This window comes from Danio rerio, chromosome 12 (genome assembly GCF_049306965.1).
Source record: "Danio rerio strain Tuebingen ecotype United States chromosome 12, GRCz12tu, whole genome shotgun sequence".
Taxonomy (NCBI): Eukaryota; Metazoa; Chordata; class Actinopteri; order Cypriniformes; family Danionidae; genus Danio; species Danio rerio.
In genome coordinates, this window is record NC_133187.1 from 8,020,130 (window position 1) to 8,035,703 (window position 15,574).

Sequence of the window (15,574 nt, forward strand, 5' to 3'; positions counted from 1 at the left end):
ACACAAATTTATATCTTAGGGAAAAATATTAAATAAAAACATTTTAAAAAGCAAAAATCAAGAGAAACAAAAAAATAGTAAAAAACTTGGTTGAATTTTACAATTTTTTAAATATTTTGTATAAATTTAAATGTATTATCTTTGTATTTCTAAAGATGTTCTGTGACTAAAATGTTATTTTAATAAAAAAATAAATCTGTTTTGTTCAAATGCACGAAAATCACTTATATTCACTTATATTCATTTTTGGGATTTTTAAAAATGAAAAAGTCATGTATTTTAGGCCTTTAAAGCACTTGGAAAAAGTCTAATGTGATTGGTTAATGAATCGTGGCCCAGGTGTGCAAAGAAGGAAGATGACGGAGATGATGAACATGACTGAGTCACAAAGGGTACATTCTGTCCCAACCCATCTGTCCTTTGAGTTTTACTGCCATATTTACACTCCTACGCTCCTCCCCTCGTCATTTGTGTTGGCATAATAATAGTAAACATCTGTGCCAGAGCTTAGAAGAGAGGTGAGCCAATTTATACATTTATAGGGAAGTTGATTAATCCTGTGACTGGAAAAGATTACTGCTGTACTGCAGAACTTCCCCAGGCTGAAATGATCATAGCCAATAAGATTTTAAAAATTAGATTATTCATTAATTTTCTTTCAGCTTTATTTCTATTTCAAAGGTCGCCACAGCGGAACGAACCGCCAACTATTCCAGCATATTTTTTTTTAACGCAGCAGATGCCCCTCCAGCCACAACCCAGTACTGGTAAACACACATACACACTCATTCACCCACACACTCATACACTACTGAAAATTTAGTTTATTCAATTCACTCACAGCGCATGTCTTTGGACTGTGGAGGAACCCGGAGGAAACCCACACGAACGTGAGGAGAACATGCAAACTCCACACAGAAATGTCAACTGGCCCAGCCGTGGCTCAAACCAGCGACCTTTTTGCTGTGGGGCGACAGCACTACCTACTGCACCACCACGTCGCCTCGGACATATATATATATATATGTTTAAACATAATACATTTTCCATTGTATTTTTTTGTTTGTTTGTTTTTGCGAATATCTTACACATTTGTCCTTTATTAACTGAGGATATGCAAACTGGCTGCTCATTTAATGTAACGCAAACATAAACAAATTGCAATACACACTAAAATGGATGAATAATGAACATGACACAAATAAGTATCTTGTTAATAGAGTCATAGTGCCAAAAAAAGCCATGAACACCACCATTTCCCGAAAATGACTCAGATGTTCATTTGCAGCTAATTTATGACCTTCCTATTAATGATTCAGCCCAATATGCTAAGTTCCCCCTCCATTAGAATTCAGCAGGAACGAGTCCATATTTCCATTATGTAATCATTATGAAACTGCGGATGCACTCAAGGCGAGCTTTTGCTTCTGAAACGCTGAATACTCTGAGGACCGGCGTCCATTTGTGAACAGAGAGAAAATAGATGAGTCTCTCCAGTGCGGGACTTCTTGATAAGCATGCATTAAAAGGGGCGTTTCTGCATTTCTGCCCCCTCGGGACGGGCCTCAGATGGGCAATCTTTTGTGTGGCCTATACAGCAGCCTGACAGTGTTCGCTCGCTGTCCTGTCTGAATATACAGCTCTGGCCAGAGGAGACTGACTCCAAAACAGGGGCCACCATCTGCCAAGCCGCCCCGCAAGTGAAAGAAACGATTTAACATGGCCATCAATTTGTTAATTGTGTCCACTGTGCACGCAGCAAAACAGAGCAGGCGGATAATGAAGCCGATTCATGATTATTAGGCTATTCTGAGATACACATGCTGCTAGAGACAGTCGTGTTGTTTAAATAAATGGAGTTTTAAATTTATGGTTAAATCTAAATGCGTTTACATAGAAATGCTTTTGTATGTAAAGCGAGCGCAATGACTAAAACAGGGGTGTCCAGACTCGGTCCTGGAGGGTCGGTGTCCTGGAGAGTTAGCTCCAACCCTAATCAAACACACCTGAACCAGCTACTTAAGGTTTTAGAAATACTAGAAACTTCCTGGTAGGTTTGTTTAAGCAAGCTGGAGCTAAACTCCAAGTGGAACACTCCACTTATTTTGAACATAGGCTCATTTTGCAACAGTTTTACCATTTTTTTTAATCCATTCAGACGATCTCCAGGTTGGGCAGGAGCACGTTTAGCGTAGTTTAGCATAGGTCATTAAATCAGATTAGGCCATTAGCATCTTGCTTAAAAATTTTTTAAAAAGCTTGAAATTTAAAGCCTCTGTGGTGACATTGTGCATTAGACTGATTGGAAATGAAATGATATTTGCTATTATCAAGAAAACTTTACATACATTTAAGCTTTAGAAAGGAAATTAACTAAAATTTTTTTTTGAGAGAGAGAGATGCTAATGGTCTAATCCATAAGTCATGGTTCAAATGACCTATGCTAAGCTAAAAGGGCTACTACCAGAGCTGAAGATCGGCTAAATGGATTAAAAAATGATACATCTCAACAGTTTAAATCTACACTGTAAAAAAAAAAAAAAATCCGTAATTTTATGGTTTATTTTCAGCAGCTGGGGTGCCAGAAAAAAAGATAAATAATAGCCGTTAAATTACAGAAATTTACCGTAAAATAACGGATAAAAAAATTACAGAAATTTCCTTAAATTGATATTTCTGGTAAATTTCTGTAATTTAATATCCATTATTTTACGGGGGTTATTTTACGGGGTTTTTTTCCGGCACCCCAGCTGCCGGAAATAAATCGTAAAATAACTATAAGGAAGTCATGCTTTTACTTCATGAAAAGTTGTGTTCTTTAAACCCAAACAAATTGTCAAAAAAAGCCTTAAAACTGCTCGAATTATTCTTAAACCTCTAATAAAAGCTCAAGATCATGCCCTGCAACTTTTTATGTTTTTCCATCACTTCAGTCGCAAACATCACACCAAACGAAACACCATGCCAGGCTTATTTTCTCAGATCACATCTCTTCCTGGTGGTGTTACATCACTGGCATTGCAGTCTCAGACTGTGTGTGTGTGTGTGCTTTTCACAACTTATCCATTTGCAAACCAGTGTTAAGTTACATGCAACATTGCTGCTCTATTATGAGAATCAGTCATATGATCATTTACTTTCACTGCATGCTTCTTAGACAAGCTTATGTTTCACTCGTGGTTAAAGACGGAACATCTAAGCCTCTTCATCCGTAAACTCACATCTGAGATGAGGTTGGGTAATTCTTTGCTGTCTGTGTGTTGTTTCCATGTTTTGCTAAAAATCCTTTGCATAGATTAGTGGTTCTTGGCTGAATTTGCTTGAGGAGGATTTTTTCAACGAGCGGCAGTAAAAATTAAAGGGATCGTTCACACAAAAATGAAAATTGTGTCATCGTTTATTCACTGTTTACTTGTACCAAACCTGTATGAGCTTGTTTTTGTCATGTTGCACACACAAGAAGATATTTTGACACAAGCTGGATTTCAGTATCTTATAACTTCTTCAGTGTTCAACAGAATAAAGATACTCACAAAGGTTTGGAACCACTTGAGGGTAATTAGTCTGTAGTATTTTATCACTTCATGTTGAGCCTTTTTAGGTGTCCTTTGAATTTTCTTTTTTGCAAGTTGAATTTTGAGTAGATCTTTACAATATGTTCACTTTTTTTAAGTAGGTTTGATTAATTTTTAGACATACTTGACTGCACATTAATTAACTGCACAAGTCAAGACAACAAATATTTTTATGTTGCTCTTGCTTTTTTAAATAAGTTAATAAGATTGAAATGTTTTAAGTTATAAAAAGTTTAACTTTATATTTTTAGTCAGTTTGATTGATGCAAGTTAAGACGACTAGAAAAGTTCATTTGATTTAACTAAAATATTTAGGGCAGTAACATTGTTTGTACATGGCATACAGTACTGTAGCATGCTGAAATGAAAACTGAAAATTGTGTTTATGCATAAAAACAGCAAAGGATTTAGCAGACTAACACATGAACACTTGCCAGCTCAAACATGGCGCTGTTGCAATGAGTGTTTATTTGCATAAAATCATTTTCCATATGCATAAATTTTGTGTTTGAAATACACAAGGATTCGATGTGGGAGTGTGTGTGTGTGTATATATATATTTTGATAGTCTACAGAACAAGCCATCATTATACAATAACTTGCCTAATTACTCTAACCTGCCTAGTTAACCTAATTAACCCAGTTAAGCCTTTAAATGTAATTTTAAGCTGTATGAAGTGTCTTGAAAAATATCTAGTCAAATATTATTTACTGTCATCATGGCAAAGATAAAATAAATCAGTTATTAGAAATGAGTTATTAAAACTATTAGGTTTAGAAATGTGTTGAAAAAAAATCTTCTCTCCGTTAAACAGAAATTGGGGAAAAAATAAACATGGGGGTGAATAATTCTGACTTCAAATGTGTATGTGTATATATATATATATATATATATATATATATATATATATATATATATATATATATATATATATATATATATATATATATATATATAAAAACCTTTATAACTTGTAAAGGTGTCATTTTTATATTTTTCTCATTTTTCCAGTTGTATGGCCGCCTGGATTTTATTCCCTGCTGTCAGTTCATTTTCATTCCCTGATGGCTCAGCTTAAAAAAAAAGAAACTGATTAGCAGATTAGTAAATATACTGAAAAATATGTTGCAAATGAAAAGGGCTGATAAATGAAATGGACTTATCATTTGAAAAAACATGCTCTAATAAATGCTGTACTTTTGAGCTTTTAAGCCAACTAATGCTCTATAATAATACAAATAAAAATAACATTTTATTTTTATAATATTTGAAAAAGGTGATATTGTGGCTCAGTGGTTAGCAGCACTGTCGCCTCACAGCAAGAAGGTTGCTGGTTCGAGTCCCGGCTGGGTCAGTTGGCATTTCTGTGTAGAGTTGAATTGAATAAACTAAAATGGCCATAATTATGAGTATGAAGGACTCATCTTATGAAGCGCTGGAAAGGCATCCGTAGTGTAAAACATATGCTGGATAAGTTGGCGGTTCATTTCGCTGTGGCGACCCCTGATGAACAAAGGGACTAAGCCAAATTAAAATGAATGAATGAATAATTTAAAAAATGCACCTGTACAATAGACTATTTTTAAGGATGTAAACGATAACAATGGTTCTAGCGCATTTCTTGTTTTACATTTTTTATTTTCATAGCTTTTGAGAATCCAAAAAGGGCCACATATTAATAAATAATATTATGACAGCTGTTTTAACATTACATTATGATTGATTTCCTCGTTACAGTTATGAAATAGTTTGATAACAAGCAGGAAATGTTCATGGGCCAATGACATCACCACATGGAAATAAAAAGAAGTCAAACACTAATGTATTGATACAAGGGTCAATGAAAAGGATTTTTTGGCTGAACTGGCCCTTTAACACCCACTACGGTACTGTCATACAGAAAGTTGGGTTAGCTAATTATTAGCAAGGATTACAACAAATGCCCCACGGGGTCTAGACTGCTTAATATGATTATGTTATTATAAAAACAAACTATGGGGGTTAGCGATTATGTAAATAAATTAGGTCAGGCAATACAACGTGTTCAGGGGTTACCAAGCCACAATGACTGATATAGAGCTTTGTCGTCACTTTTAAAAAGGTAACACTTTGGTTTTTATGAGGATCTATTATGCCCCCTTTTTACAAGATGTAAAATAAGATGTGCCTAGAGTGTGCATGTGAAATATTCAGCTCAAAATACCACAGAAATAATGTAAATACCTCTTTGAATCTGCTCCTTTAAGGCCTTTTATTGTGCCATTTTGGTGACTGTCACTTTAAATTCAAATGAGATTCTCTTTTCAGAAGAGGGCGGGGCTATAAATTCCTGTGTGTCAGCATAGTGGCAGATTCAAAAACAAGACGTCTTATGCTAATAAAGGAGAGATTGTCATTAATGGGCAGGGCTTTTCCCCTCAGATGACACATACAAAGGGACACTGTGAAAGTGTTTCGGCCTAGTGATACGGTTTTTATCAAGTGTGATTATAAAAAATAAAATTAATATATTTTTAATATTAGAAGCTGGTTATATTCACAGACTGTTAACACACAACTTTGTTTAAACGTGATTAAACTTTGTTAAAAGTGATTTTTGCATAATAGGTCCCCTTTAAACACCAGTACTCATTATTAACTAGTAGTTTATTACCTGCATATTGGCTGTTATTTAGTACTTGATATTATTTAGTGCATTCTACATGCCTTATTCTACCTAATACATAAACCTAACTACTATGTTATGTATATGTAACATTATGTATATAAAATATATAAAAAGTTAAATAAATGAATAAACAACAGAAAGGCTGTAAGAAATGTCATTAAACTAGTAGTGGCATTTTATAAAGTATGAAATATCAGTCGGCAGAAACGGACACCAGAGTTAACCTTGACCAAAGACATGATTGGAGCAAAAAGAGCCATTCAAAGAGGTTTTATGTTTCCCAATAGTAACCCAATGTCTGACCAACAGGGATCAAAATAAACCCACGAAGAATGACCTTTGTGTATGATACCTGTGTCCGTGTGTGTACTTGTTTGTGTGGTATACAAGGACACAAAGTTGTATAATTGTCCTCTAGTGTGGTGGTTTATGAGGACATCATACTTCAAAACAATCCTAGGGTCTTTTGACGTTCAAAGTTTGTCACAAGTGTTTTGTGTATCTTTGTGCTTGTGTGTGTGTGCAGGGCCGGATTAACGTAAGGGCCAGGTGGGGCTGAAGCCCCAGGGCCGATGGAAGAAGGGGGCCCTTGATTGGCTGAAGAATTGCCTCATGCGTTATGCTTTCTCTCGTCAATAATGTGAAGTATTCCTTTCGGTTCGCTGCTGTTTAAAAACAGCGGCACCAGTGCTAAACCAGAGAGCTCAGAGTGGCTATAGCCCACTGATCAGATGTCCCAATTTTCCAAGGACAGTCTCTTATCTTGGCACTACCGTGAGAACCGCTCAGTCAAAGGTAGGCTAACCAAACTCGTAGTGGAACAAAAAATTTAATTCTAACTGTCTTCATCATTGATACACTTGTATATGTAGTAACAGAAGCTGTGATTGGCGGAATTATGTTGAATGGACTCATAACTAAAGCGCTGTCTCAGCTGCGCGGCGGTAACAGCTGAACTCAAGCCAACGCGCGCCCGTACAATCCTTTCATCACACAATATAACCGAGACAGTGCGAACTAATCAAATAGCCTAAATGAGCAGTTATCAAAATATCCATCGTTGCGGAGTGTCTATCTCAAGTAAATACACTTGGTTATGCTTTACAGTAAGTCTAACTGAACCAGTTAAAAAGCAAACTTTTTTTTTATCTTGAATGATTACTTTGCCCCTTTTATGAAGTCAACAGTAATATTGAGCAATGAAATATTGGCACTGACTTTCATCAGACATTATATTTGATGCAAACATATCTAAATAAATAAATAAAATAAGGATGCTAGACCACAATAAATTATTTTGGATATTAGAAGCATAGATATTAAAGATATTATATCGCTAGGGATTTATAGTCAGCTAAAGCTCTAAAGAAACGTTTTAAAGGTGAACCCCTATTCAAAGTATTTATTATAAAGCACTAGTATTGCAGTATTAAAGTATTGCAAATGTTTTTTTTTCTTTTCTTTTTTCGTTTGTTTTTTTGCAGCCTGTTTTAACTTTAAAGTTCATGTTATGTCATTACTTAGTTTTGTATACCTGCAGGCCTTTTTTTATTAAAATAGAAAAAATATATAATAATCAAATGGTGTAAAAGATAATAAAATTAATTAATAAATTAATAAGAATAATAACAATAATAACAACAACAATTATATATATATATATATATATATATATATATATATATATATATATATATATATATACATATACATACACACACACACACACACACACACACACACATATATATATATATATATATATATATATATATATATATATGTGTGTGTGTGTGTGTGTGTGTGTGTGTGTGCGTGCGTGTGTGTGTGTGTGTATATATATATATATATATATATATATATATATATATATATATATATATATAATTGTTGTTGTTATTATTGTTATTATTCTTATTAATTTATTAATTAATTTTATTATCTTTTACACCATTTGATTATTATATATTTTTTCTATTTTATTAAAAAAAGGCCTGCAGGTATACATATATATATATATATATATATATATATATATATATATATATATATATATATATATATATACACACACACACACACACACTTGTGAGGTAAAAAAATAAAATTAGAAGGAGGGCCCTTGGATTTGCTATAGCCCCAGGGCCCAATGTGTTCTTAATCCGGCCCTGTGTGTGTGGGTGTGTGTGTCTGTGTGTATTTTTTTGTGTTTTTGTGACAAATCTGGACACAAATCTGTATAATGACATGGGTGTGACAGGTATTACAAAAAGGAGGTGAAATATGAGGCCATTGGTGGCGTTCCATTTCTCAAAAAGCCAATAAATCACACTGAATGAGTTTATTTTAGAGAGTAAAGCTGTACTCTGTCTCCAGTGATGGTTGGGTGTAGAGGTAGGGTGGGGTTAGGGCAATAAAATATCCAGTTTGAACAGTATAAAATGAATGGAAACCTATGTAATGTACCCACTTTTCACAAAAACAAATGTGTGTGTGTGCGTGTGTGTCTAGTTCAGAATTCAAACATGCTATGATGTCATCTTTAGAATTCTGCTCTGGCAGAAAGTGCAGTTCTAAATCTGACCTTCTGTTGGTGTTTGAGGAGTTTACAGTTATCCACAGCTACTTTTCCTGCTTATTCAATTGATTTTCGGCCTTTCGTTTTTCACGATGGCAGCGTTTAACAGAGCAATTCGAAAGCTTTTTGGCCGTTTTACACCTTTCTTGCGTGATACGGAGACACAGAAGTGTGCTCCACAAGAACTGGTGGCGGTTGAGAAACATGCAGAGAACGAGGCCATCGACTGCACTGAGAATGTCAAAAAGTGCAGGATCAAATGTCTCAGAAGAAAGCCAAAGGAGCGAAAGCCTCTTCTGGTGAAAGCCAAACCACTGCTGACTCCTGTCAAACCTTCTGTCCTGAAGCCTGAAGATGGAGACCTACCTGAGCTTCCAGGCGTCTCTGGAGACTTCACTCTTCCAGCCACTCACATTCAGTCGCTGCCAGAGTCTCCAGATGAGCTGGTCTCCTACCACTGCTCCTCAGTACGTCCTCCTACCAGACGAGCTGCTCCTCTGAGTCCAGTAAAGCCTCAGGTTTGCTCTGCATCTCCTCCAGAAATCTTGTTCCTCAACACTGAGGACGAGGAGAAGGAGTTTGAGGAGATCCAAGCCTGCAGGTCTCCCCCACCACTGAGACCACTGATTGCTTGGGAGGAAAAGGAGGAGGAATCCTGGATGAGCAAAGTGATGGATCTCCATCAAAGCGAGGAGGACCTCAGTGAAGCTGGAGAGTCTACCTCTCAGTTCTCCATGGTGTCACCTGATGGTCCTTCTACAAGACGAGCAGCTCTTCTGAGTGTGTTTCCTGACACTCATGATGCTGCCGCTCTGCCTGGAGCATGTGCTTCATCTTATGAGGAATTCTCCCGCTGCTCTCCAGATCGTCCTACTATCAGACGGAAGGTTGCTTGGGAGGAGGAGAAGGATGAGAAAGAGGAGAAATATTCGTCAAGTGACGTAATGGAGGAGGAGATGGACGTCATTGAAGCTGGAGACTTTGCCGGACAAGAGTCGACCGCTCAGTTCTCCATGGCATCTCCAGTTATTCAGCACAAGAAGCCAAAGTTCAGAAAAGTGGCACAGCTTCTGTCTCTGTGGGCAGAGGAGAAGGCAAAGAAAAAGGCGGAGAGGAAACTCCAGAAGAAGAAGGTGAAGAGAGATATAGAATACTACACGATAATAGCTACACGATTGATCTGAAACTGAAGCAACTGTGGATCAGCAAACACAACCAGATCTACAGTTGAGCCCTCTCCTACATCTCCAACTCCCCCTGAACCCACTGCACATTCCTCCTGTAAATAAAACTGTGCAAATGCTGAATGATCTCTGAGTGTTATTGACTGTTATAAGCTTGGTTCGTCTTATACACACATAATAATTTTTGATTTTACATAAGTAATGTAGAAATAAAGACATGACCTGTTTTATGGGCTGTAGTAATGAAAAATATTTAAAAGCAAAACCAGTTAAAATAATACAAGTGAATAACAAAAACCTTTAAACAAATCCATAAATTGATGTAGTTCATTCAGAATATTCTTTAAAGTACGATAATTAAAATAATAAAAATGAATGACAAAAATAATAAATGAATTTATAAATTGAGGTCGTTCATTCAGAATGTTAAAGTATAATAATAATCAAACAGTGATAATATCAAAGTAAATACACATGTAATTTGCAGGAAAAATGATAAACCCATTAAACTGATGAAAGTGAATGACAAAATGAGTAAATTAATCTATAAATTGATGTAGTTCATTCAGAATATTATTTATAAAGTACGATATTATATATATAAATACACAGTTGAAGCCAAAAGTGTTCATACATTATAAAAAGGTACATAACCATTTTAAAAATTCAGATTTTAATGTCACTAAACTTTTTCTCTTTTAGGTAAATTAGGATTATCAAATTGGTTTCTGTTATGCTTACTAGCAGAATAATGAGAGAGATATTCAAGAAATTGTTATAACTTTTCTTGAAAGTCAAGTTTACATACAATGAGATTATTCTGCCTCTGAAAAAGCTCAGATGATGATGTCAAGGTTTTGGATGTTTCTGATTGGCTAATTATCAACATTTGAGTTAATTGGAGGCTCAACTATAGAATAGTATTTAAGGAAAACCTCAAACACACTGCTTCCTTTTGTGACAACATGGGAAAATCAACAAGCCAGAATCAACAAAAAAGCCAGATTAAAATTTGCTAAATTACACTGGGGAACAGACTAATTTTTGGAGACATGTCCTGTGATCTGATGGAACTAATATAGAATTGTTTGGCCATAATAATGACTAGTGTTACATTTGGAGGACAAAGGGGAAAGCTTACAAGCCTAGAAACACCATCTTAACTGTGAAGTATGTGGGCAGCATCATGTTGTGGGGTCTGGTCCACTTCACAGCACAGATAGCATCATGAAGAAAGAACGTTATGTAGAAATACTGAAGCAACATCTCAAGTCATCAGCCAGGAAATTAAAACATGGCCACAAATAGGTCTTCCAGACAGACCATGACTCTAAGCATACTGCCAAATTAGTTCAAATGTGCTTTAAGGACAACAGAGTGAATGTTTTGGGGTGGCCATCACAAAGCCCTGATCTTAACCTTATAAAATTTGTGGGCAGAGTTGAAAAAGCTTGTGCGAGCAAGACAGCCAACAAATCTGACTAACTTACACCAATTCTGTTAGGAGGAATGGACCCAAAATTCCTTCAAACTATTGTGAGAAGCTTGTAGAAGGATACTCAAAACATTTGACCAAAGTTATACAATTTAAAAGCAAAGCAAAAAAATACCAAGGAAAGGTATGCAAACTTTTAACTGTCTAGAAATTAATAAAACTATTCTCTAATTATTCAAGCTTTTAGGTAATCCTAACGGATTTGAAATAGTAAACGTTTAGTATGATTAATCATCAGACATTTAAAAAAAATGGTTTTGTTCCTTTTTTTTAGAGTGTATGTAAACTTCTGGTTTCAACTGTATATGTGGAATTTTATCCGTTTTCATGACTCATTGTCAATTTGGCAATCTCAGAATTATGAGAAAATGTAAAAACTGGGACGTACATATTCCACTTGAGTGGCATAGGCGCGCAGCGGGTAGCGTTGTTGCCTCGCAGAAAGAAAGTCGCTGGTTTGAGCCTTGGCTAGGTCAGTTAGCATTTCTGTGTGAAGTTTGCTGTTCTCCCCCTGTTGGCGTGGGTTTCCTCGGGGTGCTCCGGTTTCCCCCACAGTCCAAAGACATGCGGTACGGGTGAATTAGGTAGGCTTACTTATCTGTAGTGTATGAGTGTGAATGAGTGTGTATGGGTTTCCCAGTTATGGGTTGCGGCTGGAAGGGCATCCGCTGCGCAAAAACATATGCTGGATAAGTTGGTGGTTCATTTGCTGTGGCGACCCCAGATTAATAAAGGGACTAAGAAAAAAAAGAAAATGAACGAAAGAATGAATAATAAGAATAATAATAATAATATAGGAAAGACTGTTTAAAAATCCCTTGCTCTGCTAAACATCACATGGGAAATATTTATGGAAAATAATCTAATTAGAAAGGTTATTCATCTTGCCTTCAACTGTACACTCTAATTAGACTCTAAGCATGTATTGCGCGTGTGGATGTGATTTGGCCATTCAGCAGAGAGCCTATTTCACTCACAACAAGTCTTTGAGCAGTGTCTGGAGAGCGTTGGTTTGGACAGGTCGTGTTCTGTGCTTCTGATTCAGTGTCAGGTTGATGAGACGCCCCTGCTGTGAGCACCATATGCTCCTGTAGGCCCACCACTGCCGTCAACTCTTCCTGTGCGCACTCCTGGACTCATAGAGAAGCCTCACAGTGCATCAAACCAGGGCCAATATCTCAGAGATTATGAACAACGCTAACCTGCTTCTGTCAAAGAAGCTACAATATATAGCATGCTTCCATATGGGTTTTGCATGTTCAGGAGGAATAATTCCAATCTAAAAACCACTCAAACTAATGTGCACTGGCTCTCACTTAAAATCATAAAATGTTAAAATCTGAATTGACACATGACACATTTATTTTAAGATTGTTTGCGTTTGTTTTGAACGAAGATATTGTATTAAATTAATTTGTGCAGCTTGTTCGAGTTAAAAAAAATGTAGACACTTCAATACAATAAACACAATAAAAAATAAAAAGATTCATTGGATTTATATATATATTTTAAGGTAAGTGGTTGCAAACTATTTATATTGGCTGAATTTAAACAAACAAAATAAGTTGAACGTTTAAATTTAGCATAGTTTAAAAAGTTTAAATTTAGCCCATATAAATAGTTTGCAACCACTGACCTTAAAAAAATGTAGTAAATCCAGTGAATCTTTTCCATATACATTGTTTGCGACCGCTGACCTTAAAACAATGTAGTAAATCCAATGAATCTTTTTTAATCTGTATTGTGTTTATTGGATTGAAGTGTTTACATTTTTTTTTTAAACTCGAACAATTTGCACAAATAAAATTAATACAATATCTTCATACAAAACAAATGCAAACAATCTCAAGATAAATAATATATCTTATATTTTGACTAAAAGTCTAGTGGCCACGTCCAACAGCCAAACAAATATGGTTCAAATGCTCATGAAAAAGTTTACTGTTTAACTAAATAATTGCAAAAAAAAAGGAAAAAAAGTGATATTTGTAACAAATTGTTAAGTCAAATTAAAGAAATCTAATAAAATAAGCCCAAATACACTAAAATATACAAATACCATGATACAATATGTTAGCATCATGCTAGCCACATGTTAAATCATGTTAGCACGAGCAGCCTGATCTCACGTGGAAACGCAAGTATTTTACGTTTTGTCAGTTTAGTGGCTATTTCGTATAAATCAGCCGAATGAAAATGTTCAATTTTAAAAAGGAGGTGTGACACCCAACCTCACCTCTAAACCCAACCGTCATTGGGGGATGAGCAAATCAAACAAAATAGTATGAATGGGATCATACGAATTCATATGAATTGGCCTAGATCCAAATGTTACAAATTGCAGCAAGATTGTGTTGGAAAGAGATTTTTTTATGCACGAAATGTGATAAAACATGTTAGCATTGTGTGCTAGCAACATGCTAAAATGTTACTGTTTCTTAACAAAAAAACAAACAAACTTGCAAACATAAAGCTTTAACATGTAGTTTAAATGTCCAGAAAAGGGTTTGGATTCAGTAGTTAGCATCTAAGTATTACTTATCTATACTTATTACAGTAAATAAAATAAAGTTTATTTTGGCATAAATTGTTCCTTAAAGAAATGTAACATCTATTCAATCCACAAATGATCCTTTTGTTGTTAACTGTTTCTTAACATTATCAAAATATGAAATTAAAATGGTTCTTCTATCAATGGCATCACTGTAAAATGGAGTTTTCATTTACTCCACAATTTGATCAAAAAGAAGTTTAATATTTCAGTGACCCGTATCTTTATTACTAGTGATCTAGCATTTGCAGATCACTGGAGAACTACACATCTGCCACTTTACTGAACTACAACTCCCATCACGCACCTCACACACACCAGTTTCAGATTACCACTAATTGCACACACAGCTGAAGCTAATGTTTATTTATACACCTCACATTCAAACACACTTTGCTGAGTCTTGTTTTAAGTCAAGCCCTGTGAGCATTACAAATTGTTTCCTTGTCTTGCCTACTGTGGTTTTGACCTTTATTTTGTTTTTCTACTGTTGTTTTGCCAACTGTCCTGACCATTTGCCTGCTTTTCCTACTACGCTATGAATTATCTGCATGCTCCAGTTCGCTTCTGCTTTGACCACTGCCTGCCTCACTATTCTAAACTGCAGGTGGATCCTCACCTGGCTGGCTGCAGTCTCAAGTCTGTAGATGTTGTGGGGCTGTCTTGCCTGACACATCTCTCCAATATCGCATGGAGGTCGGGGACAGTACCTCTGGACTGGGCAACTGGGGTTTTGGTTCCCATTTTTAAGAAGGGATACCAGAGGGTGTGTTTCAACTATAGGGGATCACACTCCTCAGCCTCCCTGGTCTATGCTAAAAGTCTATGCCAGAGTATTGGAAAGGAGGATCCGGCTGCACCCTTATGTCACCCAGGAGGAACTCAGAGTAAAGCCACTACTGCCTACTGTGGTTTGGACCTTTGTTTTGTTTTTCTGTTTATGTTTTTTGCCACCTGTCCTGACCATTCCCTTGCTTTTCTGACTACGCTTTGGATTACCTGTATGTTTCAGTTCGCTCCTGTTTTGACCATTGCCTGCCTAACTATTCTAAACTGCAGGTGAATCTAACTGACTCCTAACCTAACTGGCTCCAGTCTCAAGTCTCTCGATATTGTAGGGCTGTCTTGACTGACACGTCTCTAAAACATCGCATTGAGGTCGGGCACAGTACCTCTGGACTGGGCAACTGGGGTGGTGGTTCCCATTTAAAAGAAGGGAGACCGGAGAGTGTGGTCCAACTATAGGGGGAGCACACTCCTCAGTCTCCTTGGAAAAGTCAGGGTACTGCCAAGGTACTGGAGAGGAGGATCCAGCTGCACCCTTATAGATAGGGTGATGAGCTCTGTCAGTCGGGAGGAACCTGGAGTAGAGCCGCTGCTCCTCCACATAGAGAAAACCCAGCTGAGGTGGCTCGGGTATTTGTTTAAGATGCCTCCTAAGAAGGTGTTCCAGGCATGTCCCACTAGAGAGACCTCTGGGAAGACCCAGGACATGCTGGAGGGACTATGTCTCTCGGCTGGC

At 36.4% G+C, this 15,574-nt stretch overlaps 2 protein-coding genes across 8 annotated transcripts in view; one reads left to right on the top strand and one right to left on the bottom strand.

Moving 5' to 3' along the window:
- The window catches only part of si:ch73-51i5.2, a 278,670-nt gene that overhangs the window by 158,955 nt on the left and 104,141 nt on the right, over window positions 1-15,574 (bottom strand). The gene's annotated exons all lie outside the window — the stretch shown is intronic.
- Window positions 1-15,574, top strand: part of phyhiplb (phytanoyl-CoA 2-hydroxylase interacting protein-like b) — a 68,840-nt gene that overhangs the window by 17,260 nt on the left and 36,006 nt on the right. The window contains exon 1 of one of the 3 annotated variants that reach the window (XM_021480001.3): window positions 6,769-7,039. Within the exon in view, the coding sequence (XP_021335676.2) occupies window positions 6,976-7,039 (64 nt within the window). The 5' untranslated portion in view covers window positions 6,769-6,975. 3 annotated transcript variants of the gene reach the window in all.